General features: G+C 34.8%; 5 protein-coding genes across 8 annotated transcripts; 4 read left to right on the top strand and 1 right to left on the bottom strand.

Moving 5' to 3' along the window:
* The first annotated feature begins 596 nt into the window (after positions 1–596).
* Positions 597–10,612, top strand: Khc (kinesin heavy chain). 4 transcript variants are annotated; one of them, XR_013032766.1, is made up of 15 exons: positions 597–1,234; positions 2,820–2,961; positions 3,750–3,923; positions 4,189–4,457; positions 4,539–4,785; positions 4,882–5,118; positions 5,188–5,534; positions 5,615–5,818; positions 6,124–6,264; positions 6,351–6,635; positions 6,707–6,892; positions 6,970–7,173; positions 7,250–7,544; positions 7,614–7,709; positions 8,080–10,612. XR_013032766.1 is itself a non-coding variant. In XM_076519176.1 (14 exons), the coding sequence occupies exons 1-14, from the start codon at positions 1,076–1,078 to the stop codon at positions 8,154–8,156; spliced, it is 2,967 nt and encodes a 988-aa protein (XP_076375291.1). In that variant the 5' UTR covers positions 597–1,075; the 3' UTR covers positions 8,157–10,612. The 4 variants fall into 4 exon arrangements, 2 of the variants coding, with proteins under 2 accessions (XP_076375291.1, XP_033334510.1); XR_013032765.1 differs by having other exon boundaries at positions 8,022–10,612; XM_076519176.1 differs by lacking the exon at positions 7,614–7,709.
* Positions 10,613–11,044: 432 nt separating this feature from the next.
* LOC117225251 (cilia- and flagella-associated protein 107) lies at positions 11,045–16,678 on the top strand. Its single transcript, XM_033478621.2, has 4 exons — positions 11,045–11,686; positions 11,796–11,926; positions 11,997–12,188; positions 12,268–16,678. Exons 1-4 carry the CDS (start codon positions 11,396–11,398, stop codon positions 12,419–12,421), a joined length of 768 nt encoding a protein of 255 aa, XP_033334512.2. The 5' UTR covers positions 11,045–11,395; the 3' UTR covers positions 12,422–16,678.
* LOC117225250 (uncharacterized) lies at positions 12,446–16,637 on the bottom strand. The gene is made up of 6 exons (XM_033478620.2): positions 16,288–16,637; positions 16,090–16,207; positions 15,455–15,811; positions 15,100–15,378; positions 14,735–15,024; positions 12,446–14,639 (listed from the first exon to the last, which is right to left on the bottom strand). Exons 1-6 carry the CDS (start codon positions 16,377–16,379, stop codon positions 13,799–13,801), a joined length of 1,977 nt encoding a protein of 658 aa, XP_033334511.2. The 5' UTR covers positions 16,380–16,637; the 3' UTR covers positions 12,446–13,798.
* A 230-nt stretch (positions 16,679–16,908) lies between the features above and the next one.
* On the top strand, positions 16,909–18,997 carry Rpt6 (26S proteasome regulatory subunit Rpt6). Its single transcript, XM_033478960.2, has 6 exons — positions 16,909–17,099; positions 17,168–17,312; positions 17,418–17,828; positions 17,913–18,139; positions 18,207–18,482; positions 18,554–18,997. The coding sequence occupies exons 1-6, from the start codon at positions 17,082–17,084 to the stop codon at positions 18,692–18,694; spliced, it is 1,218 nt and encodes a 405-aa protein (XP_033334851.1). The 5' UTR covers positions 16,909–17,081; the 3' UTR covers positions 18,695–18,997.
* A 200-nt stretch (positions 18,998–19,197) lies between these two features.
* On the top strand, positions 19,198–22,652 carry LOC117225413 (pre-rRNA 2'-O-ribose RNA methyltransferase FTSJ3). Its single transcript, XM_033478959.2, has 6 exons — positions 19,198–19,380; positions 19,573–20,036; positions 20,107–21,037; positions 21,121–21,579; positions 21,664–22,048; positions 22,131–22,652. Exons 1-6 carry the CDS (start codon positions 19,314–19,316, stop codon positions 22,417–22,419), a joined length of 2,595 nt encoding a protein of 864 aa, XP_033334850.2. The 5' UTR covers positions 19,198–19,313; the 3' UTR covers positions 22,420–22,652.
* The last annotated feature ends 4,897 nt before the right edge of the window (positions 22,653–27,549 follow it).

The raw sequence follows: 27,549 nt of genomic DNA, 5'->3' as shown, positions 1-27,549 counted from the left end.
GTATGATACGTATCTGTCATGATTACCTTATCTATTCTTATTAAAGTTTTAACATCCGTTGAAAACGATTTACATTACACGTCCCCTTTATTATTTTAAAGATAATTGCAGAATTAAAAGAAAAATTTGGCCGTCGTTCTCAAAGTACTGTTCTATTAAAAATAACACCGAAGTTTTAAAGCGAGAAAGTATAGATTCTTATACTATTACGGAAAATGTTGTTTAGAAAAAAAAGTTTTTAATGTTTGCAAATCTATTACATATTTTTTCAGTTCTGTATTTCGATATGTATATATAAAATAACTTTTATCCAAAATTCGAACTTTTCCAATTTCATCTTTACGGACTTGGATTGTTTAGAACCAGCGTTCAAGCAAAGCAAGGGATTTTTCAATTTCTCGAAATTTTTGAAGTACCCTACTCCCTTGAAAGGTAGTTTTAATCCAAATGTTACTTTCGGAAGCTGATCGCCGATGACGTAGTTTTTACAAAAAAGGTAATTCACAAGAAAGTAGAATGAGGAACGACGCCCACGCGTGTTACAGCCCTGACAACGTATGATATCCGCCGACAATGGTGTATCGAGTGCGCAAGCAGGCGAATCAAGACGAGCACGGTAGGGCAGTCGGCGCGCGCGCGCACACATTTACTTGGCTGCGTTTGCGTTGAACTTTGTCTAGACTCTCTCATCGATTGCTTTTTAGAAAACCAAGTATATAATCAAATACCTCTTCCCGGACCATAGTCTGTACAGTTGTAATGTATTAGAAAGTAAAATCGCCGCGTGCGATTCATCGTCCATGTTTCTCGTCCGGTCTACGTGCAACTACGGTCGCCGATTCTCACCTTTGCACACGCAAATCAGTTGAGCCGCAAAATCATCGAATAACGGCAGCCATCTTTGCTGCTTTGAAAACGGGCTGTGGTTTGTGACAGAGAGACAGTAGTGGTTCTTCATGCGGTTCACGCGATCATCCCGTCTCCTATGTACGCTACGAAACATTGGAAATCATTCTTAAGTGCGGCTAACTAAGAAAACCAAGGAACTCGTGTCACGAATCCAGGCTACCGAAATATGGCAATGGAGACGCCAAGGGAGCGTGAGATTGCCGCGGAAGACAGTATTAAGGTAGTCTGTAGGTTTCGACCTTTGAACGACTCCGAGGAAAAGGCTGGCTCTAAGTTTATCGTGAAATTCCCCTCCGGCGGCGAGGAAAATTGCATCTCAATCGGGGTATGTTTCATACACGTCATTCTCATTTTTAGTTATCATGCTCGTTAACCGACCGTCCAGCTTACGTGTGATGTCACTGTGCACAGCTGACAGCTGCTCTTTGGTCATTCTATCCGTGATACAGTACCTACGGGCCGCATGTCACACTCCTAATCGTCGATTATTAGTTTTTCGTCTACGACCCGATGATTCATACTTGTTGTTTGCGGCCGAATCGATCCCTGTTCCGACTCCGACATTTCCCATTTACACGAACGATTTCCACACGTTAATCTAACGCTATTTGTATCCGTTAATTGAAACTTCATGTCGAAATGGATGTACACCCGAACATTGATAATGTTATAAGTTCTTTTTAAATCATACCACATATTGCGATATCACACTATTGTTTCCTTAGCCCTGGAACGGCCGCGTGGATGACACAGTCCACGCAAATTAAAATGTCAATGGTCTTCTGTTTATGCAGCAGAATAAACATTAAATAATCTTAATTTTTGCCATTGTTATAAGACATAAAAGATATACAGTTAATTGCAAACTAATTCCTATCCACACAATTACTTCACAGTAATTCCACTGAGCTCGAAAAATGATTAGCGTGTGTTACTTTATAAAAATGATACAGCTGAATTTATTAAAATTTGACACAGTTTGTATTATTATATGTACATTGATATTATTCCAAAAAGTAAAAGCATCAAAGTGATATAATTAACCGTTAGTTAGTAAAATGGTATTTTACATTTTATATTCTAAAACAAGTTGAAACACATAAATAATGCGAAATCTAAAGTTCTTATCTATGTTATCAAAGTCCAGCAAACAATTATATTAAGTTTATTGTTATTAACTTTCAATAAAGTTAATGAAATAGATACATAGAAAAAGTTTTGTATATTATAATATTAGATTAACGGTGTATTTAGTGGAAAGATAATATAATATAGTAATACAGATGTTATTAAATACCTTTATATCGTCTTGCAAAGTGTTATTACAAAGAGAATTATTTTGTGTTTTAAAAAAGAGCATAGGTAATCCTTTGTGAGATTACTACCAAATAATATGTTTCTTATTCATATGTAGCAACTTATTAATTTATAGATATCATTCTTAAATGTATTTGATCGCTATCATGTGATCAATGTGAATCATATGGAAGGTTTTTTATCTTCTTTAGTGCTTAGAAAAGATATCGCCATTGTGCCAAGAGGCTCAAGAAACAAAGCTTTGGTGAATGCAATTGTTCCCCCTTTTCTCATATTCTTTGCCATACTTGAAAGAGATGTGAGAGTATATGCGTGTGAGTCTGCAAGCCTCTTTAAACCAAACTGATCATCTCCAATTTCTGAGGTTCCTCAGTTTTAACATGTTTAATTAATTATTCTATGCATTCTATATCACATAATGTAAAGTTTAAATAATATATTTTATAATATTTATTTACATTTTGTGTAATGCATACGAGCAGTTTATGAAGCTCATTAAAAGCACATTTTGTTTATATATAACTGTTTTCTAGTATTAATGTATTATATTCTTTAAATATATTTTGTAATATAGTATTATAATATTCTTTTAGGGAAAAGTATATCTTTTTGACAAAGTATTTAAACCAAATGCTACACAAGACAAAGTATACAATGAAGCAGCTAGATCAATTGTCACAGATGTGTTGGCAGGATACAATGGCACTATTTTTGCATATGGACAAACATCCTCAGGTAAGTAATATATACTATATTTTACAATGAAGAAATGGAACTTGGTTTACATTATTAATTATTTCCTACTTCTTTACTAGAGGTCATGATTTTGGTCATGCATTATAATTATGCTAATTCTTCCTATTACATAATAATGATTTCCTTATACCTCTATATTTCCCTTTACCATAATTCTCCCACCCTTTAACTGACCATCCACAGCCAGAGCAAGTCATGTTTGGAGATAAACTTTTTGTTACATGATAATGTAAACTTGGTTTCGGACTTATTCAGAATGACCCAGCTCAAACCACTGCCTCATGTCTGTTATATTCTAGCCATAATTACTTTCCTTTATTCATATCACCTTTAACACATTCGTCGCCGCATCACCCAGATCTGGGAATCTATTATTGCAATTTTTGGTCTGCGTATCTATTAGTTTCTGTGATTAAAATCACTGACGTGCGTCTTAAAAAAAGTATGCTTCTCGACTAAATGAAGTATTTAGGATAACAGAAGCCCTCTAGTCGAAAACCTTATCGCTTTCCCCATTCAGAAATCCAAAATTTTATTGTCTATAAATTTTATTGCTATTCCCGCTTATCGCTATGTTTACGTTTCGGCGCTCCGATAGTCGGATTTGGGCCCCGCGAGAAACTCACCCAAATCGCGGCGGGCGATGAACGTGTTAAACAATCATATACTCTTTAACCAAATCTCTTCAAGTAACAATTTGTAATTAATGAAATATTATTTATTAATGTTAAATATTACTTACATAAATATTTATTATATTTGAATAGGAAAAACGCACACGATGGAAGGTGTTATTGGAGATTCAAATAAACAGGGTATTATTCCCAGAATCGTTAATGACATTTTCAATCATATTTATGGTATGGAAGAAAATTTGGAATTTCATATCAAGATATCATATTTTGAAATCTACATGGATAAAATCAGAGACCTGCTTGATGGTAAGAGTTTCACTAGTAGTAATAAAATACCTGTCTTTGTGTTCATTTGTTGTATGTTAAGATCACATTGTACGTATTGGAAAGAATTGTTTTATTCGTATATATGGTAATATATACATATATATGGTACAAAAAAAGAATGAATATCTATTGATAAATAAGTGAACACAAATGCTCTCACTATATGTTGTTCTCAGATTTAATTTCTGTTTGAAAACTGATAAATTGCTTTAAACACTTACCTATTTTGCTTTCATGTTTTCAGTATCTAAAGTGAATTTAAGTGTACACGAAGATAAAAATCGGGTTCCATTTGTGAAGGGTGCGACAGAGCGTTTTGTATCTAGTCCAGAAGAAGTGTTTGAAGTTATAGAAGAAGGAAAGTCAAATAGGCATATTGCTGTAACTAATATGAATGAACACAGTTCCCGTTCTCACTCTGTATTCTTAATAAATGTTAAACAAGAAAATTTAGAAAATCAAAAGAAGCTATCAGGAAAGCTGTACCTTGTGGATTTGGCTGGTTCAGAGAAGGTTCATTATATACCTAAAATTTTCATCTTTTTCCCATTTGTTAATATTATATATGAGTTTTATGTCTATATTTTGCTTTAGGTCTCGAAAACTGGAGCAGAAGGCACTGTGCTCGACGAAGCGAAAAACATTAACAAATCACTATCAGCGCTTGGCAACGTAATTTCAGCTCTAGCCGATGGAAACAAAACTCACATTCCTTATCGTGATTCAAAATTAACTCGAATTTTGCAAGAATCTCTTGGTGGAAATGCTAGAACTACAATTATTATTTGTTGTTCACCAGCTAGTTTTAATGAATCTGAAACGAAGTCTACCTTAGATTTCGGTAACGTTATTTATAATCAATAATTTACCATTTAGAAATGAACTATTAACTCTTCGAATTATATACAGCAAAATAACACCTTACACATTTTTCCAGGTAAGCGCGCTAAGACTATTAAGAATGTTGTATGTGTCAATGAAGAATTAACAGCTGAAGAATGGAAACGTCGTTATGAGAAAGAAAAAGAGAAGGCAGCTAGATTTAAAGGAAAGGTTGAGAAATTGGAGGCCGAATTGTCACGTTGGCGTCAGGGTGAAACAGTTAAACCTGAAGAACAAGTTAATTTGGTTGAAGCACCAGATGTTACAACACCAATTAATATGTCCGTTGAAGGTAATTGTATAATTTTATTTATAAAAATAAGTATGCAATGGTTCGTATGTAAAATGTAATATTATTTAGGCAAAATTGACGATGGTCCAATGCCAGCCACGCCTGGTGGCAACCTCATGGCTGGATCCTTATCCAATGAAGAAAGACAGAAATTAGAAGAAGAACGTGAAAAACTCTACCAACAACTGGACGATAAAGATGAGGAAATTAATCAGCAATCGCAGTACGTTGAGAAACTAAAAGAACAAATGGACGAGCAAGAAGAATTAATTGCAAGTACGAGACGAGATTATGAACAGCTTCAACAAGAAATGAATCGTATACAACAAGAGAATGAAAGTGCGAAAGAAGAAGTTAAAGAAGTTCTACAAGCGCTTGAAGAACTAGCAGTTAATTATGACCAGAAGTCTCAAGAAGTATTTTCATTATAATGTTTTATAATATCTGATGAATAACATGGGAATAGTATGTTAAAAATATATTTCTATATTCTCAGGTTGAAGTAAAAAACAAAGAACAGGTAGCTCTGACGGAAGAACTATTAGCAAAACAAGCAGCATTAAATACTACAAGTTCAGAATTGCAACAATTACGGGACATGTCTGCTCATCAGAGAAAACGCCTTACAGAAATGTTAGCAAACTTCCTGAAAGATTTAGGCGAGATTGGAGTTGCCATTGGTGGTGACGAAAACTTAAAGGTAACTGAATCGTTTTAAACATTTTTAGAACACCAATGACTCAGAAAAATCGTATACGTAGACAAACAGTTAAGCTGGTGCAACAGGCTGCGTGAAAGAGAGAAAGGAATAAAAAAGAAATAGGGAGCGAATGAAGATGCATGTACATCGAATGAGTAACCGTGATTTATACGGATTTTTCTCTTTTTGCCACATTTAAATATGTATTAATTTTTTCTCATCAGTATATCAACAATTATACTCCGTACTCTACACATATGTAATGTACGAATGAAAAGATATACAAGATATTTGGTGTTTTGTAGGTTGCACCAGAAAGCAATGGTAAACTCGAAGAAGAATTCACGGTAGCAAGACTTTTCATTAGCAAAATGAAATCAGAGGTGAAAAATTTAGTACAGCGTTGCCAAGGATTAGAAAGTTTCCAAGTAGACTGTAACAAGAAAGTAAGCGTTCGATTTCGTGATGTTTCAATCCATTATATTTTCTTTGCAAAATTCTTTACAACATTCATTCATATGTTATGTTCCAGGTTGCTGAATATGAAAAAGACTTGGCCGAATGTCGTCTACTAATTACGCAACACGAAGCTCGAATGCAAATGTTGACAGATTCGATGAAAGTAGCAGAAGCGCGTAAACGTGCTTTGGAAGAGGATATAGACGCTTTGCGTGAGGAATGCGCTAAGCTGAAAGCTGCAGAGCAGGTACAAGCGGTTACAAATAAAGAAAAGGCAGAAGAAAAGGAAGCGGCAACGAAGATGAGATTGGCACTTGAAGCGCAAATGGATCAGTTGCGAGATGCTCATCAGAAACAGGTGAAATTAATGAAATTATATATTGTAATATAAATAAAGTATATTATTATTAATGTTGCATATTATGGTAGGTTGCTGCGCTTAGAGATGACGTCTCCGAGAAAGAAGAACTCATCAGTGAGCTTAAAGATTTGAATCAGAAGTTTACGTTAGCCCATCAACAAATGCAAGCTGATTACGAACGGTTGAAGCAGGAAGAGTCGAACAAGTCCGTAAAATTGCAAGAATTAACGTTGGTTAACGAACGTCGCGAACAAGTACGTATAAATTCAGTTAAAAGTATGTTGGCACAACTTAGGAAATAAATTATCATTTACTATTCATGAAATTATAGGCCCGAAAGGATCTCAAGAGTCTGGAGGAAACAGTAGCCAAAGAACTTCAAACATTGCACAATTTGCGCAAATTATTCGTCCAGGACCTACAAACTAGAATAAAGAAGAATATGAACTCGCAGGAGAACGAGGATGATGTCAGTGCACTTACTCAGAAACAGAAAATCTCCTTCCTTGAGAATAACTTGGATCAACTGACAAAGGTAGTTACTATAAATGCGATAGAAATTCGATAAATAGCTACGCTTAAAATTAACGTAAACTTCGTATCTGTGATAGGTTCACAAGCAACTAGTGAGGGACAATGCTGATCTCCGCTGCGAATTGCCGAAGCTTGAGAAGAGATTGCGGGGAACGACAGAGCGCGTGAAAGCCCTTGAAATGGCATTGCGCACTGCCAAAGAGAATGCGATGCGAGATCGCAAACGCTACCAATTTGAAGTAGATAGAATCAAGGAAGCTGTGAGACAGAAGACATTGGCTCGTCGCGGACCTATCCCACAGATCGCTAAACCAATCAGGGCTGGTCAACACCATTTAACCAATCTTAACGTTATTAGAACAGGAAATCGTGGTGAGTAAGGAGCTTCCCTATACTTTGTAGTGTTTAATTTATATATCGAATCTCTTTTTTTTTTTTTAGATGCAAATAATTAAACATCTACAATCTGATTATGAAATCGTGGGTTTGTTCGATTTTGTACGAAAGGAAACGGTCTGGGACGATCTACGTTTTAGAGTAAGTGGGTCGTTTGATACGTTTAATCTCTCGCTCATCGATTCCACCAAAGTAATGTACGATAACAATCACTAATGAATTCATACAGTTTCATACGAAAATGTCTAAAAATATAATTACCATAAAAAAAAGGAAAAAAACGAACAAACCTTGCGACAATTCTTTTATTTATATTCGTTTCTTTCTTGCTAAGTAAGTGGACGTATAGATGGTATTGCTTGTTTCAAAAAGAACCAATTAAGTTTTAGTTAATTGATGTGCTTTTCTGGTACAGTTTTGATATTTGTTTATTTTTTTCATGTTTCTATTCAGATATGGGTCACAACGTACAGTGATCGTGAGCATAATGCCAAACCCTTCACTTTTACAGAAAACGTATGCAAGAACGCTTTCATCAATGAAAAGAAAATAGTTCCAGATACTCTAATTTGTAGTGGATACACATAAATATTACGATTATATAGTAAGGGCAATAGATGTAATATATCCGTAAGGAGCACCGCCAGTTCTTGTTATTTGTCTCAAAAAAGAGCATGTACTTAGGTATATTCAAGATATGTGCATTAAGTTATGAAATTAGCGCTGCATGTCCCATCGAATTGTAAATAGTTAATTTTTATAAATTATTTAATTTAATATCATGCACGACAAATAAAAGTGAATGTCTATCAAATAAACACGTAAAGGCCTCTTGTAGAAAATATTTCGATTACTTCCATAGAAATTTTTGTACTGTTATGCGTCTTATTTAGATGTAAACATACTAAACAAATAACAAAATTCCACATATCTTGGAATAGCAAATATTCTTGAGATCGATTCTACTATGATTTGACCGATTTGTCTCTAGCAGTTTCACCAAAACTATTATTGACATTGAAATTTGCAAAAAACGAGGCAGTACTATTTAAGATTTGGTAGGTATCGCTAACGATTGGACATGCGGCATTGAGAAAAATCGTAGGTATGATCGTATGGCTTATAAGTATTTATAATTGTAAGAATTCTCTCCATTGCTATTAACAAACACGTGACATCAAATTAATTCCTGATCTTCGTAGAGGACTCGCTTAACCAAGCGTTAAGTTTGTTGGTCACTCTAACAATTATTGAAGGTCCAAGAACCAATGACTTAACGAGAGATACTTTTCGACAGAACAATTTCATCCTAATCTTCATTCATGTTTATTTTATTAAATATGTATAGTCCACTTTTTATTGCATCGATCTTTATGTAATCATCTAATTTAAATTAATTTATTATCGCTTATTTGTTTATACCAGAGGCTTTTATACTACATTTAAAGCCCTCAGCCCAACAGAATTTGGTCTGTAGGAAAAAGTCTTTTGTTTTTAGGTAAACAAGTTATTGTATGTTTCTTCATATTGAGTTTGTGCTCAGAAGTTACCTAAATATGTAATTTTGTATATCTAATTGTGAGCTTATTGCACAGGTCTGCTTAAGTTCCTAAAACCTGTTGCAGGCCACCAGTAAATCGCTCACACACAGATTCACACGTTTCGGTTTTCCTTTTTGGTGTAACCATTAAGTACACAAAGACGCATATATGTGCATTTTGTTTCTTTTTTTACTAAACTATTCTCTTATCTAATATTCGTCGATAATCAATGCTTTCTATGTATTTTTTGTAATCGTTTTATTTATGATTTTTAAAAACTTTGCGGGTCTCACTCAGATACTCTTGTGCTGTTCTGTCCAGAATAGGAGAATTCTAATATTTATTAATTTAAGAAACATATAGTTTTCTGTAAGCTGTGCGCAACAAAATACTTGTTTATTAACTTCATACAATGGAATCTTGTTACGCTCAGACATTTACATTGTGTAGAAAAGAAAAAAAAAAGAAGAATTAACATTTTGTTTACGAACAATTATCACTCACTGTCTCTTGTTGTTGTGGGTAACGACATAGGAAATCATGTTTCTACGTAAGATCATTTCTGTCATCTTCCGTTTTTTAAAACTTTTGTGATATCAAGGGTGAAATTGTGTTTGCTAATAGGCAAAAACAAGTGCGTGGTGCATAATGAGTGCAATTATTATTGAGATATTCTTGTTAAATGTATGTAAATATAATCGTATATCCCATTACATTAGTTTGGCAAATCAACAAAAAAAAACAATCCTATGCAAAATGCCCTACTCGTAAAAGGCTACAAGTACATATATGTATTTATCGCAAAAAGTACACGTAATATTAACATCTTAACGCCTTAATGATATTCAAAATATTGTCATACAATAATGTACTTTTCATTCGACAGTGCAAGTAAGATATTAACATGTATTCGCTAAATTTTGAATTAATGGTTCAATAATCTTTCCTTGAGCAATTGTGAATTTTAAAGTAAAATGTTTGCTAAGCCAATTACTTTGATTGGAAGTTTCCGAAATCGGCCACTTTTCCTTATTAAATTACCATTTATTTTTGTAGACTATCGTACAAGAAGTATTGATTTTTTATGTGGATAAAAAAGCAAATTCTAAAACGCTTATATTATAATTGAAACATATGATGAGACGACGAGATTTATTGAGTCCACAGCCTATTATCTATTCAAATTAAATTATATTTTCTTTAATCAGTGGCTTTTTCTCTTCTGATGACAGAGCTTTAAATTACTGAATGAATTGTATTGTACAAAATATTTTTGAACAATCAGATACTTATTGAAAACACCATTTCAACCAAGGATCCTCAATATATTACATAAAAAAAGCAAGAGAACACTCAGAGTTATTAATATTTTGACAATGTATATTCACACAGGAAAGCAATGATCAGTGTTGAAAAGGGGGTTGATCTATAACTATTGCAGATTTTTTTGTAAACTGTACGAGATGTGCGAATATGAAATAAATAAATAAGTTGACAGATGTAGATATTCGTTTCATTGTTTTGCAATATGTCGAAAAATGCGTTATACATGTACAGGTGAAGTGTGTCAAACCTACATATGTAGTCATTTTGTGCGTTTGGTTGCATTATTCTTTGTTAAAAAAAGTTATTGTACATCCTATCTGTGCGCTCATTGAATTACGCTTCGCATTCATATAAATTCTGGCAATATAAAACTTTATATTGCAGCTGAATGATGTATAGCAAGATCTATTTGTATTGAAGTAGGTTTGCTATAAAAACGCAATGCAATTAATAAATTTCTTTTCATTGCACATTCTTGTGTCCACATTGAAACAGTACGTATGTATATTCTTTTAAAGTCCTTAATCAAATTCAAATTTACTCCGTTTGTAGCAGAGAATAGAATGAAGTAGAAAGTCTAACCATTTCTATAGAGTTAGTCAATAGATTCATGTACGAGATCTAGGAAGACTGTAGCTAGGAGATATTATATGTTACAATATTCACAAGATACATGCTCCTACGAATTGAAATTACTTTTATATATAAGAAAATTTAATATTATCATTCTTCTTCTTATGATTACTCAATATTTGCATTAAGAATATCAAATAAATGCATTCAATTTTTATCTATTATAATTCTTAGATAGCAAATTTATTTAATAAAATAATTTATATTACACATAAATCTGCATTTGTTTAATACGACTACTATGGACAACTCTAAGTTCATGTCTTCATTTAATGACAACACAGATACTTGTGAAACTTCAAATGCAGTGTTCATTTCACCCTCAAGATGAATGCTTTGCATTGGAATTTGGAACAGAAGTGTTTAGAAACCACATTGTCGTTACAAGATTTACGAGCAAAATTGTTTCCTGAAAAAGAACTTGATCGTGCTCCGACATTGAGTGAAGACAAATATACTCCAAAAACTCTAGAAGGCAATTGGTTTGAACGTAGAACAATTTCTATTCCTCAAATTGTTGATTGGAGAACTACTTACGATACAGATTATAAGTCTCATATAAATAAAACATGGAATGAAAATCAAATTACAAAATGGGATAACAAAATTAATCTTGAGGTATTCAATCAATGATAATACACCATACAAATAAATGGTACTTAATGCACAAAACTATCAAATGTTATTATTACATCTATAATGTGTCTAAATATGACTTTTATATAAGGGTTTAACCAGTGAACAAATACACAGTCATAAAAAGGAATATTATAACAACATGACAACAACTTATGATTTGTCTTACAATGTTTTAACAAAAGGTCTTACAGGCCCTAAAATCAGAACATATCATGCAAGGTACATGTTATTTTTTATGTTAATTTTTAGCTACTTGTGTATTCCATAAAATTATATTTTTTACTTGAAGAAAGCGGAAATGGATACCAGAACAAGATTTCACACAAAGTTATGGTAGTTTAACAAATTTTGGACTGAAGGATGAGATTAAGAAAGAGTTATATGAAAGTTCATTAGAAGGATTAGCTACAGAGCGATGGAAAACTATTTACACAGAAGAAATTGGTCAGCTAGCAGGAAAAAATATTATACCAAACACTCAGTAAGTTTTTGTTTAAAATAAATGTATTTAAACTCTTTTCTATTACTACATATTCACATTACTTTGGATCTTTTTCAAGATTTAACAGACGAATAGTGGATTTTAATACACCAGATCTTACACATTTTGAACATAAATTGTTAGACTTTAAACCCTGTTTGCTTCCATTTAAAATTAAGAAATCAAAGGAAAATTCGAAATGCAGAAGTAAGGATGCCAAACATGTAAATTAATTCATCAAAAATTATAAGAACATATGATATTTCACAGAAATATATTATGATGTATATGTATTACATAATGTTTACGCTGTGTTGTGGTATAATAAACATGTTATATATTTTTACAAATGTGCAGAACACCTTAGATTCATGATTTGTACATGCACTAAAATGTTAAATACAATATAAATTCTTAAAAACTAATTTCTTCGACTATCTTCAATATAAAAATCGCATTTAAATTATTATTACAGTCTTATTGTTGTTTTATTAAAATAAGGAATTTAATATAGAGAAAGTGATACGTATGAATGGGCATTGATAGAGATTAAAAATTGACAAAATGATAAGTCAATGTTATAAAAGGATAGATGAGAATAAAAAAGAGAAACAATTAAGTAGAAAGAAAGAAAAATATTACTACTAGCTGACAGGAATGCATAATTAAATGCAAATTTCAAAGGGAGAGTCTAGATACTGGCAACAAGATACAGAAATGGAAATGAAGAAAGAAATAATAAATACTGGAAGTTGAACGAAATACTGAAACCTTGACAAGAACAAGATAAGAACATATACAGAGAATATAACAAACGAAGACGATTATGAGGGAAAACCAGTGAAAGAATAACGTAAAAGACACTTATAAAATTAATATAAACAAACTATTGAATATATTGTGTATATTATAATATGTAAATCTTCTTTCTAAGACCGAAAGTTGCAAAAAAACCCAAAAAAGTAACACTTATTATAATAACAATATTATTTTAACAAAGATCATAATCGGTATGTTAGTATATCATAATTAAGTTAAGTCGTAAAAATAAAGATTATCATTATAAAATTAATATTACTTTACGCTGTTTTAATTCTTAATTATTTTAATTTGTTGGCTTAGGTACGTATCTTACTAATGAACACATTAAGAACCTCTTCTTTATCTTAACTTTGACGCTTTTAGAATATGATACCAGTATTCCAATTGAAATCAGTATTCAAATTATTGTATAAACACAATTTATGGGAATAGGCAAATGTAAAAAACAATCTATTAATTACCTATCTTATCTTGTGACATTAACAGGGAGCTATTATAATAATACCAAGTTTTATATTGGCAGTGTTAACAACTGATTAATATCAGCTTAATGAATTTCTTCACTATTAGTTCATTAGCGTTTTACAAAATACTTATTAATGCAATCAATTCCCTTGATCGGAGCCATAGTTAAAAACTATTTTATCTCTCATTTTCGATCCAGTGTTTCATGATAGATCACACATTATTTAATGGACTATACAGTGCGGTTTACCCTGCATATAAACGACGATGTAAAATGCTAACTAAGTAAGAATGACGTAAAAAATTGTAACGTTATGTTCTATTTAACGTACCAATGTAGTACTTAGAACTATTATATTCAAAACGAGTGAACCACATAGAAGAGCTGATAGCCAAACTGGAACTGATACAATAGTTGTGTGACTTGGAAATGTGTGCTTTTCAAAAGGACTCTTAATATTACTTTCATTTATATTCTGTGCTTGTGAACACTGATCCATAAAAACGGATCCATTCTTTTGATCAGAATGAGGTAGTAACAATTTTGGCTGAGTGTAAGTATTAAACGATGTGAACTTCGTTGTTTGATTATTAAATGAACCTTTTAAGTCTGAAAGTGGGAACTGTAAACTTGGATGATAGAAATTCCTAGGACTGATGTTAGTTTGCCTTGAAGTATAGCAGGATTGAGTAAAATCAGACACTGTAGAACATTGATCAAATTCATGTATGGATGGCTCCCTAGATGGAGCAAAGTTGGATCCAACTGAACCAAACCCAGAACTTGGACTGGACGATCTGGATAATGATGGTAGATCCATATTATTTTGCCAATATCCATCAGCTACCCAGGGTAGTTGCGTAACAGATTTTAATTTGGGTGGTGATATACTATTTTTTTTACTAAATGTGCCATTTAATCTTTTAAAAAGCTTGGAACTTCCTGGATTGTACACTTTTCTTTCAAAAATCTTCGGCGCTTTATTTTTGATTATATACTTTGGTTTATCTTCACTCAAAGATAATGTACTTAATGTACTCAAACTATCGTTCAATGCATAGTTTTCATTCATATTAGCTTTTTGTGTCAACAGAGATGAAGAATTAAATAACAGACAATTGTCATTGATAGGTGTTGATAATAATTGTGATTCTTGATTTATGCTGTAATATCAAAGAAAAAAATATCACTATTTGAAATACGTGATTGAAATAGACGGTGTATAGAAATTAATAACAAATAAAATTAAATTACTTACAATGGACTTTTTAATAATGTACGTTTATTGACTGATTGACCTATACTGAATGGTATAGACTCATTTGTTATACTTGGTGAAAATTCATTACTAATTGTTTCACCTACATCACTTATGATTTTAGTATCAAAACTATACTTGTCACTTAAAGTTGATGTACACAAGTCGGGCAGTGATGTATTTTTTGAGGAGAATCCTATCTTTTTGAATGATAAATTTTTACTCATTGTACTCTTGTATGATTTAGGCTTAACATTAATAAAGGCTATAATTGAAGTAAAGAACATTATCTAGAAACAAAGGTTAAGTAAGTTCCTATGGAAACAAAATAGATAAAATTAATTTTATACAGTATATTATCTTACCATATGATACTGAGTTATATACTCAAGAGAAACCCATTTGTTATGAAAATCTATTTTCATTATCTTTGAGTCTTTAAAAGGTAAAAGAATAATAATGCATATCCACAAAAACATGAGCAATACGTCTGAACTTTTCCTTCTGGTTGACGCTACACAGCAAGCACAGAATTGAAAAAGTAATCCTCCAATTGGCAAGAATAAGAGATCCATGTTGTATACTACCATAGAGTCAAAAATTGTTGAAAATATTCTGAATATTGGTTCAGAATATTTTTTGTTCTAGGAAAGATAAAAAAAATCTTACAAAATAATTTTCAATAATTCTTATTACATATTATATATTATATGTACTCACATTAGCAATCACTTGAAAGGGCTTTTGTTTAAATAACAACATTTTATATTCTGCAAGCCATAATGCTTGTTTATATAATACATTATGTACTGTGCTTTTACACTGTGTGCACAATGGATATTCCTGCTCCAAACTTTTTTTAAATTTCTTTACCTCTTGCTCATAATTTTTTTCATTCATAGGTACATAGTTAGATAACTTTGACAGTTTCAAAGTTTCAGTCTTTGTACATTGATTACAGAGTCTACTTGTCGAAATTTTATTGACTTTTGTATCCTGGGCAACTGAGCAATATCTTCTATTATTGTGTGAAGAAATTTTATATTGTTCTGGTATACTATATGCATAATCACCATTCTATAATTTAACATGAAAGAGAAATAGAAATTGTTTTACCTATATGTATGAAAACAAGTTAAAAATAAGTTAAGGAAAACAAAAATATTTATTTCAAAGGTTTGTACGAAAGCCATGATAATGAAAATTTAGAGATAATAATTTCACTGAATACGGTAATAAGAAAAATTGCTTGACTGCGTAAACGGAAGTATTATTTCCCGCGTGTAGAAAAAACCGCGTAAATGGAGACAGATGTACTTTGAAAAACATGCTTTGTTAAGTTTGATTCTATTTACCTTTGAAAAACCATTATACTGTTCACAACGTGGGCACAACCACCAGTTAGCCTGTTGCCGCCAAACTTTACTATTATTATTACAAAACCAGCAGTTTAATTTTACAGGCCATCTCAGTCTAACATGTAAATGGAATACATTATGTATGAATTATTGTATTTAAGAAAGAAAAATAATAGAATATAGTACCGTACTTACTTTAGCTTTTGGAAGATCGTTATGATAGTAACAATTATAAACAAAATAATAGAAAATATTGGCATAAAATTGACTAACAGGTTGAATTCCATATTAAGGCTAGAGTCTTTTTACCTTAACCTATACGACCGTATGTCACAGACGAGAAATGCTTGTAGATCGCACATCCGCTCTCATCTTGTAGAATTTAATGTCGCATTGACATAAGTGAAATTTTGGTCTCTTTTCAAAACCAATTTTTAGTCCGCATGCATTTTTAAATAATGCATATAAGCGAACCATTTGTTATAACTAATTCGTTTATAATCATTTTTAATATTTAAGATTATACGTTATATGTACATACCCGCATAAAGGATAATTTACAATAAACAATTTGGTTTTAAACATATGTCGATACAAACTGATAATTCTTCTTATTTAATTATTCTAAATTCGATTATTTTTGTTGGATTTAATTATCTAATTATGTACTATTATTAAGTTTATTTTTATTGTAATAATAATTTTTAATTATTTTCTGAAATATCTGATAATCGATTAACACAAACTACATTAATCGATATAATACATATATCGATATATTAAGGCCATAAAAAGTCGATACTACAATTATCGAGTTTCTAGTCGAAATCGAGACATATAGAAGATTCAGTGACAAGCAATTCTTATGGTAGCAGCGAATATAACAATTTAGTTTTGAATTTTGTGTTGTGTTCCTTTTTATAAGTGGATGGACTTATAAAAAGAATTAATTAGTATCTATAGTTGGTTATAAATAGTGAGTGCACAAAATGACGCTCACAAATAAGGTAAGTATGTAACTTTTAATTCAGTGTAGTTGAAAATTTTGTAATTTTTAATTTTGTACGTGCTTTAGATGGAATTGGACGAAAAAACCGCGAAGGGAGAGGGTTTTAAACCTTATTATATTACCAAAATTGAAGAGCTGCAATTAATTGTAGCTGAGAAGAGCCAAAATTTAAGGAGGTTACAAGCACAACGTAATGAGCTTAATGCGAAAGGTATGTTTTCCTTAATCTATTTTATTTACTCCACATCTTTCAAATTAATTCCATATATTAAATTAATTATATCTTCTGTAATAAATTTTATATTCATTACCTTAGTACGTATGTTACGAGAGGAATTACAACTTCTTCAAGAACAAGGTTCATATGTTGGAGAAGTTGTTAAACCAATGGATAAGAAGAAAGTCTTAGTTAAAGTGCATCCAGAGGGCAAGTTTGTAGTGGATATAGATAAAAACATTGATATCAACGATGTAAAACCAAACTCAAGAGTTGCATTGCGCAATGAAAGTTATACTCTTCATAAAATTTTACCAAATAAAGTAGATCCACTAGTGTCTCTTATGATGGTGGAGAAGGTACCAGATTCTACCTATGAAATGGTTGGTGGTTTAGACAAACAAATCAAGGAAATTAAAGAAGTTATAGAACTACCTGTTAAACATCCTGAATTGTTCGATGCTCTTGGAATAGCACAACCTAAAGGAGTTCTTTTGTATGGACCACCAGGTAAGAAGAAAATATTGGAGAAAATATTGTTTTATCTCTGCAACGAAGGATATTATTAAATCACATTGTATAATTTATTCTTAGGTACAGGAAAAACTTTATTGGCAAGAGCAGTGGCTCATCACACTGAGTGTACATTTATTCGTGTGTCTGGTTCTGAATTGGTACAGAAATTCATTGGTGAAGGCTCAAGAATGGTTCGTGAACTATTCGTAATGGCTAGAGAACATGCACCGTCTATTATATTTATGGATGAAATAGATTCAATTGGAAGTGCTCGTATTGAGTCTGGATCTGGTGGTGATAGTGAAGTAGGTATTATATTTCTGATTTTTAAATTTTATTGTCTATACTTATGCCTAATAAATATAATGCTAGGTCCAAAGAACTATGCTCGAATTACTGAATCAGTTGGATGGATTTGAAGCAACAAAAAATATTAAAGTTATTATGGCAACAAACAGAATTGATATATTGGACCCTGCTTTACTTAGACCTGGACGTATCGATCGTAAAATTGAATTTCCACCTCCAAATGAGGAAGCGCGTCTTGATATCTTGAAAATTCATTCAAGAAAAATGAACTTAACTCGTGGCATTAATTTAAGAAAAATCGCAGAACTTATGCCTGGCGCATCTGGTGCAGAAGTTAAGGTACTAGATATAAAATTCGTAAAAATAATGATATATTTTCAATTTGTATATTAATTTTGTTTCGTTTTTAGGGAGTTTGTACAGAAGCCGGTATGTATGCCCTTAGGGAACGCCGCGTTCATGTTACCCAAGAAGATTTCGAAATGGCTGTTGCTAAAGTTATGCAGAAAGATTCTGAAAAGAATATGTCCATTAAGAAGTTATGGAAGTAAATAGTTAGGCTTATTGTTTCAATATTATTTACATTTTTTGTAAAATCATTTGTGAAATCCATATAACTTCATATAAAATAAAATTTATAATTGTAAAAAAAATTTATTTCAAATCATACTATTACTACTACTACTACTACTACTACTACTATTGCTACTACTACTACTACTATTACTACTATTACTACTACTACTACTGCTACTACTACTATTACTACTACTACAACAAAGATTTAGTGTTAATCAAGTATTTTATAACTGTCGAACTTTCTTAATGTCATGAAATACACATACTGATGCATATTTATTGTATGAATGTCTTTATTATTCATAAGATGTTTTCTGTTTTATGTAATAGATACTTCAGTGTTCTCATTCGAGAGGATTAAAATGTTCTAATAAAGATTATTTTAATACTTTCAAAACAAATACAAAATTTTGTTCCATGCGATAAAATTTCCCAGATAAATCATGGCATGTCATGGCTCCATTTTATTCACCATATCCCCTCCACTACACCAATAGCCGCATGTGGCTAGTTACGGTGGACACCTCACGGTGGATCAATTTTCAATTTTAATATATTTTCGATTCAAAGTAGAATTTTTTATAATTCACAATGGGTAAAAAGGCAAAAATTGGAAAACAAAGGAAGGATAAATTCTATCAGTTGGCTAAAGAAATTGGTGAGTGTTTGCATGCGGTTAACATTTTTCTCTGTTCATATAAAATTACTGTTAAAATATCATGTCAAAAAGTTTCAGTACTATTACTCGAATGAAGATTGTTTAATAAACTGTTCACTAAAAAAATCTTGCTTTTCTATTGTCGCTAGGTATAACATATAAACAAAATTTCTTATAGGTTATGTTTTATAGGTTATAGGTCACGTGCTGCTTTCAAATTGATCCAGTTGAACCGAAAGTTTGAATTTCTACAAAAGTCACGAGTATGCGTAGACTTATGTGCAGCTCCAGGAGGATGGATGCAAGTTGCCCGGCAGAATATGCCGGTGTCTTCCATAGTTATAGGCGTAGATTTGTTTCCCATAAAACAGATTCCAGGATGCATTGGTTTAGTGGAAGATATCACGACAGACAAATGTCGGGTTTCAATATCCCGTGAATTAAAGACATGGAAAGCTGATGTCGTATTGCATGATGGAGCACCAAATGTTGGTAAAAACTGGCTCCACGATGCATACCAACAAATAGTTTTAACTTTGTCAGCCTTAAAACTAGCGACACATTTTCTAAGAGCCGGAGGATGGTTCGTTACAAAAGTTTTCAGATCAAAAGATTATCATGCATTAATTTGGGTCTTGAAGCAACTGTTTAAAAAGGTACTTTTTTTATAATTGATGCAATATTATGTATGTCATAATGGAATTTAATTGTTATAATTTATGTCAGGTACACGCAACTAAACCTCAAGCTTCACGTAGCGAATCCGCTGAAATATTTGTGGTTTGCCAGTATTATATTGCGCCTGACAAACTGGACCCTAAATTTGTAGATCCCAAATATGTGTTTTCCGAATTAGACATAGAACCAGCAAATAAATTGAACATTTATAATCCAGAAAAAACCAAACGGAAAGTTGAGGGATACCCAGAAAATGATTATACTTTGTACCATAGATTATCTGTTAAAGATTTTATAGCTCACGAAAACGCGATAGAAGCATTACAAGATGCTTCTGAAATTGTTTTTGATGACGAAATAATTGCGAATCATGAGGCAACGACTAATGAAATTAAAGAATGTTGTAAAGACATTAAAGTGTTAGGAAAAAAAGATTTGAGACGCTTGTTGAATTGGTGGAAGACACTGAAAGAAGCTTTAAAAGAAAAAGAACCAATAGTAGAAGATGTAGCCAATGAACCTGTAGAAGCGCAACCTTTGACCCAAGAAGAACTGGAGGACTTAGAAGATGCAGAAATTACGAAAAGGATTGAAGAGCTCAGAGCAGAAGAAGCTAGAGAGATGAAACGAAAGAAGAAAAAAGTTAATAAGGAAAGACAGAAGTTAAATGAACGCCTAAATTTAAAAATGGTTCATAAAGGAGACGAAGGTCCTGTACTGGAAGGAGATGATATGTTTAGTTTGAAAGAAATTAAGACATACCAGCAGTTACAGGAGATTACGAATCAACAACCAGATTTGGTAGCTGAGAGTGATGTAGAATCAGATGATGGAAAAAGGAAACCGAAAACAGTTAGGTACAACAAAGATGAAGGGCATTTGGATAGTAAGGGGTTGTATTATAAAACAGGAGATAGCGAGTCGGAAAATTCGAGTGACGCATCCGACGACGACTCGGAAAGTGAGAAATCGGGTTTAGGTATGTAATTCTTGAATATATATGTTACGCATATACACTCAAATATCTTCATACCTTTATATTATTAACTTTTCTTTTATTAGGTTTGGATGACTCAGATGATGAAGGTAGAAAAGAAGTTCGAAGTAGAAAGAAGAAAAATGAAGATGATTCAGAAAATCCACTGTTAACTGATTTAGATAATAGAGATAAAAAGACTAAAAGAATTCATAAAGCTGAACTGTGGTTTGAGAAAGATATTTTTAAAAATCTAGACGACGAAAAAGATGAAGATTTTGAATTAGATAAAATGGTCGAAGAGTATAAAAGGAAAGGTGGTCGCATAATAGGGGAGGCTTCAACAGATAGTGGAAAAGAAAAGAAAAGAAATAAGGGGGATGCGAAGATGAATGAAGCTGAGAACGATGATGATGTTCATAGTTCTGAAGACACTGGCTCTGGTTCCGACTACGACATAGATGAAATGATGGTTTCAAATAAAAAAGATAAGAAAAATAGAGTAGGTGGCAAAAATGGTTTTGAAATAGTTTCAAAAACAAACGGTAAGTACATTATCGCCTTAAATTAAGCAGTTATTTATTTATTAATTAATTGTTGGTCTATGAATATCGCCTTAAAATGTACAGATATAAAACCGAAAAAGAGAAAACGTTTGTCAGAAGAGGATCTGGCATTAGGGTCGTTATTAATCCAGAGTAAGAAAACTCGAAGAGATTTGATAGATTCAGCGTGGAACAGGTATGCGTTTAACGATGAAAATTTGCCCGACTGGTTTGTAAAGGATGAAAATGAGCACATGAAGAAAGAAGCACCTGTACCTAAAGAGTTGGTCGACGAATACAAGAAGCGGGTGGAAGATGTGAACGTTAGACCAATTAAGAAAGTACTAGAAGCAAAGGCAAGGAAGAAACGTCGTGCAATACGTAAATTGGAGAAGGCGAAGAAAAAGGTGGAAGCAATTATGGACAACGAAGATATGAACGACAGAGAGAAATCGAAACAAGTGCAAGCGTAAGGATTACTATTCTTTGGGTTATTGTTTGTTATAATAGACTGATCTCGTATATACAACTTATTTACATTTCCATTTCAGATTGTACAAGAAAGCTCAGAAACAACCTAAGAAAGAAGTCACTTACGTAGTTGCGAAGAAACATATGGCACAGAAGAAAGCAGCAAGGCCCGCGAGTGTGAAAGGACGTTACAAGATGGTCGATCCCAGAATGAAAAAAGATTTACGCGCAGCGAAAGCAAAAGAGAAAACGAAAGGACGAGGAAAGAAAAGCCATGGCGGCAAACCGCCTCGAGGGAAGAAAAACCATGGCGGCAAACCGCCTCGAGGAAACTCTAAAGCTCACAAGGGAAAGAAATTAAAGAAGTAATTTCTTTCAAATAGGAGAATTATGAAATCATTTTATAATTTTTATCATCTTGTGCTATTTTAAAATCTGCTAAAAAGCAGCGAGACAACAGAGTACAACACAGTGCGCGTTGCTTTTCAACGCACTGAGATTCTGTACATATAGTATCATTTTGTACATAGAGATTTATGTACTAGTATACAATGTCCGTAATTAAAGTATTTTGTACATATATGTTTGTGTACTGAGATTCATATATTGTTGATCCTTTATCGTACCTACATCTATTATAATTTATTAATTTAGTAATTTGTAACATGTACAGCATGGCATACGACAAATTTATAATTCTTTTGTGACAACATTTTATACAAAACGATAGAACTAAAAACAAAAAAAGAACATTTTTCGCGGAGCGCTTTATAATAGATAAATTTCCCTGAAACATGGCAACCCTATTTGCTCGCATGAGTGAATGCTGCCAACTGTGATCCGTTTGAACGTTGCAATGTCGCAAATGTTACAATTTATAATCATCGTTTAAACGAGTATAGATAAGTGGACTTAACCAATCTCGTGGCACGAAATCTGCCATGATTGACTTCGGTACACGCTGTATATCTACACGGTATACGCAGCTTCTTCTCCCCACTCCTCGTAGGTGTCACTGCTAAGCTAACGGCATCTCTGCCGTGCCGGGTGTATTCCGTGCATCGAACATTCTGATGCAACTGTGGACTGCGTAGCGTCGGGACGCTGCGGTCGATGTCAAGGACAAGGCCGATAGCATTTAGAAAGAGCGTTCCACGTCGACATTGTTGCAATCAAAGCGGTGTCGGCGAAACTTTTTTTTTTCCTGGCGCGTCGCCAAAAATCGCATCATCGGCTTCCGACTTCGTAATCGAGCCGCGAGATTTCGCGAAACGCCAGGTACACATCGGGATCGTGTCGTCCCGAACGATCTCCCGTATTTTTTTTTATCTATCCGTTTCCGTTTTCATCGCTTTTTTACTTTCTTTTTTTCATTCACTTGCCCGCCATTCACAAGGTCTTCTCGCTGTTCAAACGTTCTCATGTGATACGAAGTACCGGTGCTGACGTAACCTTGCGGGGCGACCCACTGTGGCAGAGTCAATGTCAAGGCCAAGCCTAGCGACACGTATAGGTTTCGTAACACAACGAAATCAGTCTCGTCTCTACGGAAAACTTAATCGAATAGGTAAATCGCCGTACTTTTCGGTTTCAGATTATTGTTCTTCTCATTTTGTTTGCAAATTGACAATTGAACGTGTTTTAACAGCAGGACTGGTTTTTACACATTTTATGTATGTTATATCACTAAAACAAGTCTGAAATTTTAATTTTGAACAACAATTGTGGTTTTGCAACAGACAGCATTGTACGAAGCATAAAAAAAGTCGAATTATTTTTAAATGATTGTTTTCTTTCTTTCTTTCAGGTTATGTGAACAATCGAATGTATATTCGTCTTTGTACCATCAGTGCCTAAGTTACTGGGCAAGTGCCGGTGTCACCACGTTGGCGTCGCGTTTGCGGCTAAAAGAGACAAATGCCGGGGACAGATGAAAATATCCGTGCGACTCTCTCGCAACGAATACTCTTTTACCAATTTTGTTTAAAACCGGTGCATCCGGTTTGATCATCGTTCCGCCTTTAGCCGCATTCGGCCATTAGGAACGTAATTTGGATGGTAAGAAGTGGCAGATAAAACAGCAGTAGCCCGATGGCCTATAAATACACAGCTCTGAATATCGATCCCCGATATTACAATGAATCTGCATTTCATATGAATTTCAAATCCGATGCGTTCCTTTCACGCGTGCCTGACTATTGTCGCGCCGGGACCGACTTTAAGGAATCGTAACTGGTTGAATTTTAAAGGACACCGACAGATCTCGGAAGCGGTAATACCCACTTGTTTCAATTTGCACGGCGCGCGCCAAGTTTGCATTCGGCGCCAAACACTTGTAGGTGCTGCAACCGATCCTCGTAAATCTTGGTGCATTAGCGCCGGCACCGGTGAACTTGTGGACAAACAGAGCTGAACTTTCGGTTTCCGCGTTATGTAATTTTATTTTATGCTTTTTTCCCTCGTATATATAAAATTCTACGGTGGTCGCATTGTCAATAATTCGAAAATAGTATCCGACCACTATTATTATTAGACCTTTATGGAAGCTAAACGGTTTCTTCCTCAAAGAAAATTTATTTTCTCCTTTACAATTTTAATTATCAATGCTCCTACCTGTTCGCGCTTTATCCGCTCGCTTTTCTATAAATACATTGTAAATGCAGTTTCTGTAACGCCACCTTCCGGTTGCCGCGAGTCGCGCGATTAGCTTCGCGACGGCTTCCGGCGGTCGTAACAAGTTCGACCGAATTTTTCGTGTTCCGTCACGTCTACGAAATTGTATCGGGCTTTAGAGGTGAACTCGGCGAAACGGCGAGCCTTGAACCGATCAGGCAGCGCTTATGTGGCGAGTTAAAATTATGATGAGAAATTGCGCCAGGAATATCCGCAATTGAGAAACAAGCGGTATCGCGACCGAACAACACAGTTATCGAACAGTTTTTCTGGCAACGTCCGCGCGAATTCTTATTATATTTTATCAACGGACGAGAAGTATGACGCCGCAGAAATACGAACCGCGTGCTCCCCCCGAGCTGCAAGCCACGGGCGGCACCAATTTTAAACCATCGCGGCACAAAAGCGTCTCATTTTCTAAATATATACACCGGAACGTATCTATTCGAGCAACGGTTGCTTCAATATTAGCAATCGCCCGGCTAAATCGGACGCTCTCGGCCGACTTACGTGCGATCTTGAAATACGCGGGTCGTGACAGACCCGGGGATCGCGCGCCGGGGACCGACACGCGACAAAACGTCCTCACCTTTGTTTACGGAAATCTTTTCTCGTTCCGCAAACACGGATCGAGGCGAGGCGCGCTGCTTGGCCGTGTTTCCCGGCTTAGGCGTCTTTTATGAAAGCCTGTCGGTGTGTCTGGGTATCTTTACGCGGTTGGCGCTTACGTCAAGGGCGACCTCGACTTTCCACCGTTTCTAATCTGTACGACAATCGGCCGAGACAAGCATTTCGTTTCAGCTGTGTGCGACGCTCGACGTTGTCCGAGATTTTTATTGTTCGTATATATGGTCACTAAATCGGGAACGTATGCGTTATATACGCGTGCCTGGAACAGTTTATAACAGTCGGAGAAAATAACAATTTCCTCCTTAATTCGAAGAATTTCTATATAACTGAATCAACGACTATGTTGGATTTAAGTATTAGAGCCGGGGATAAATTGTATTTAGCGATACCATAGCTAAATATTGATTGGCAGATAAATCGTTCTCAATCACGTGTACACGTCCTTAATTTCGGCCGAGTAAATATTTGCCAGATGAGCGGTTCCTTGTTTGCTAAAAACGAGAGAGAGAGAGAGAGAGAGAAAGAGAGTGAGAGAGAGAGAGAGAGAGATGCCTGATTGATTTTGCTTATGTTAAAGCCGATCGACTGCTATTACCGCAGCGACCCTGACTTTTTAAAGGAAGAAATAGCTTTCTCGACGTAACATTATGAAACGAAAGCATGAACAACAACTAATCCGTCGCGAGCGGAACAGGATCACCTGTTTACTCTATGCAAATTCATTTATGCAACCTATAACTTCGGCGTGTGTATTTGTTTACCGGTATCGGTACTGCACCGGCGCCGGACATCAATTTTGTTTACGCGAGACAAACATTACGCGCGCGTTCCATAAAAATATCAGCAAAGCGTAGGCCGGGATCCCGGCGTTGCTTTTATTATCGTTATTCCCGCGGGACCTTGAACCACGACAGCCAAAAGCAATTAATTAGGGGACCAATAAAAGGCGGCACAGTCAATATAGCACGGAGCTCGTGTGTTTAACGTTCCACTGAATTCGTCGCGGCCAGAAGCGGGTTGACAAATATTTATACAAATAATTCGCCGTAAACGATGTTCGTAGAACGCGCGAGACAAATAAATCGTCGCGGTCTAGATGAAATTTCTAGTTCAAGTTTACGCAATCCAATGTACCGGGAGGTACGGTTCTGGTTAATTCGTTTAATTCGATTCGATTCCGTTCTGTTCGTACCCTTGAAAAATTTCCATCCGTTCGAGATCGTTCCCCTTTAAAACAATTTCCAATCAATAAACAAAATCGTTTACGTTTTTTCAGGGCAAGACCGTGGATCTCTGTACAAAATCGAGTCTGCAGCTACAAGAACCAACTAAGCTAAATAGGAAGCTCTTCTTTCAACAACGTCGACGGACTGAAGAAACAATACTCCAATCTTCGCAGTATTCGAACAACGTCGCAAGTGTCTAAAGACCATAAATGGCTAATGGCGTAGCGAATGGTTAATTAATCGAGCAACGTCGTCGCAAACGCGGAAACGGAATCAGCCGACGAAGAAGCACACGGTGAAGCAACTGGCGCGCAACGTGACACGGGTTTCGGTGTCCTGCATTGCCCGAAACACCGTGGGAACGGGCGGAGGAAAAGGGAGAAAAATCGGCGAGCGGTGGACAGATATAACGAGACAAAGGCTGACGTGCGGTAATTGAGAATCGTTAACACGTCCTCGAGAGAGAGAGAGAGATCGAGCGGCTGGATTTCGCTTGGTCCTCTCTCGCGCGCGCACACACCGCCGGGTGCTACCATCAGCTCGGCTCCCTCCACTCGTCCCGGCTTCCTGGCCACGGTACCGGTGACCTTCAACCGTTCAGGAGTGGATGGACCTTGTTGGCCAGCGGGCCGAGGTATAAGGTCAAGGTTACCGTTGACGGTGTGCACGGGATATGCGACCTCCGGATGCATCGAGCGAGATGCGCGCGCACCAGGCGCATGTGCACCAACCGACCGGCTTCACGGTACGTCGCAGCACGTCGCGCGAGCCATTGCCAAGGTCTTCGCTGGTCACGGGCAAACCGTTATAAGTAGCGATGGGCTCGATCCAAAAGGCGCAATGATTAATGCTCTAGGTGCAATGGGTCATCAAACGAGCTGGATCTTGGCGGGCAACCGCGGGAAACGAGCGCGCGTTCTGCGCCGTTCGAATAATGCGGATTTTCTTGCGTTTCCGGCGCGGATCGCTT

The sequence above is a fragment of the Megalopta genalis genome, chromosome 2 (genome assembly GCF_051020955.1).
Source record: "Megalopta genalis isolate 19385.01 chromosome 2, iyMegGena1_principal, whole genome shotgun sequence".
NCBI classification, from domain to species: domain Eukaryota; kingdom Metazoa; phylum Arthropoda; class Insecta; order Hymenoptera; family Halictidae; genus Megalopta; species Megalopta genalis.
Note: the sequence above shows the minus strand (reverse complement) of the source record. Positions and strands in the feature narration are given on the sequence as shown.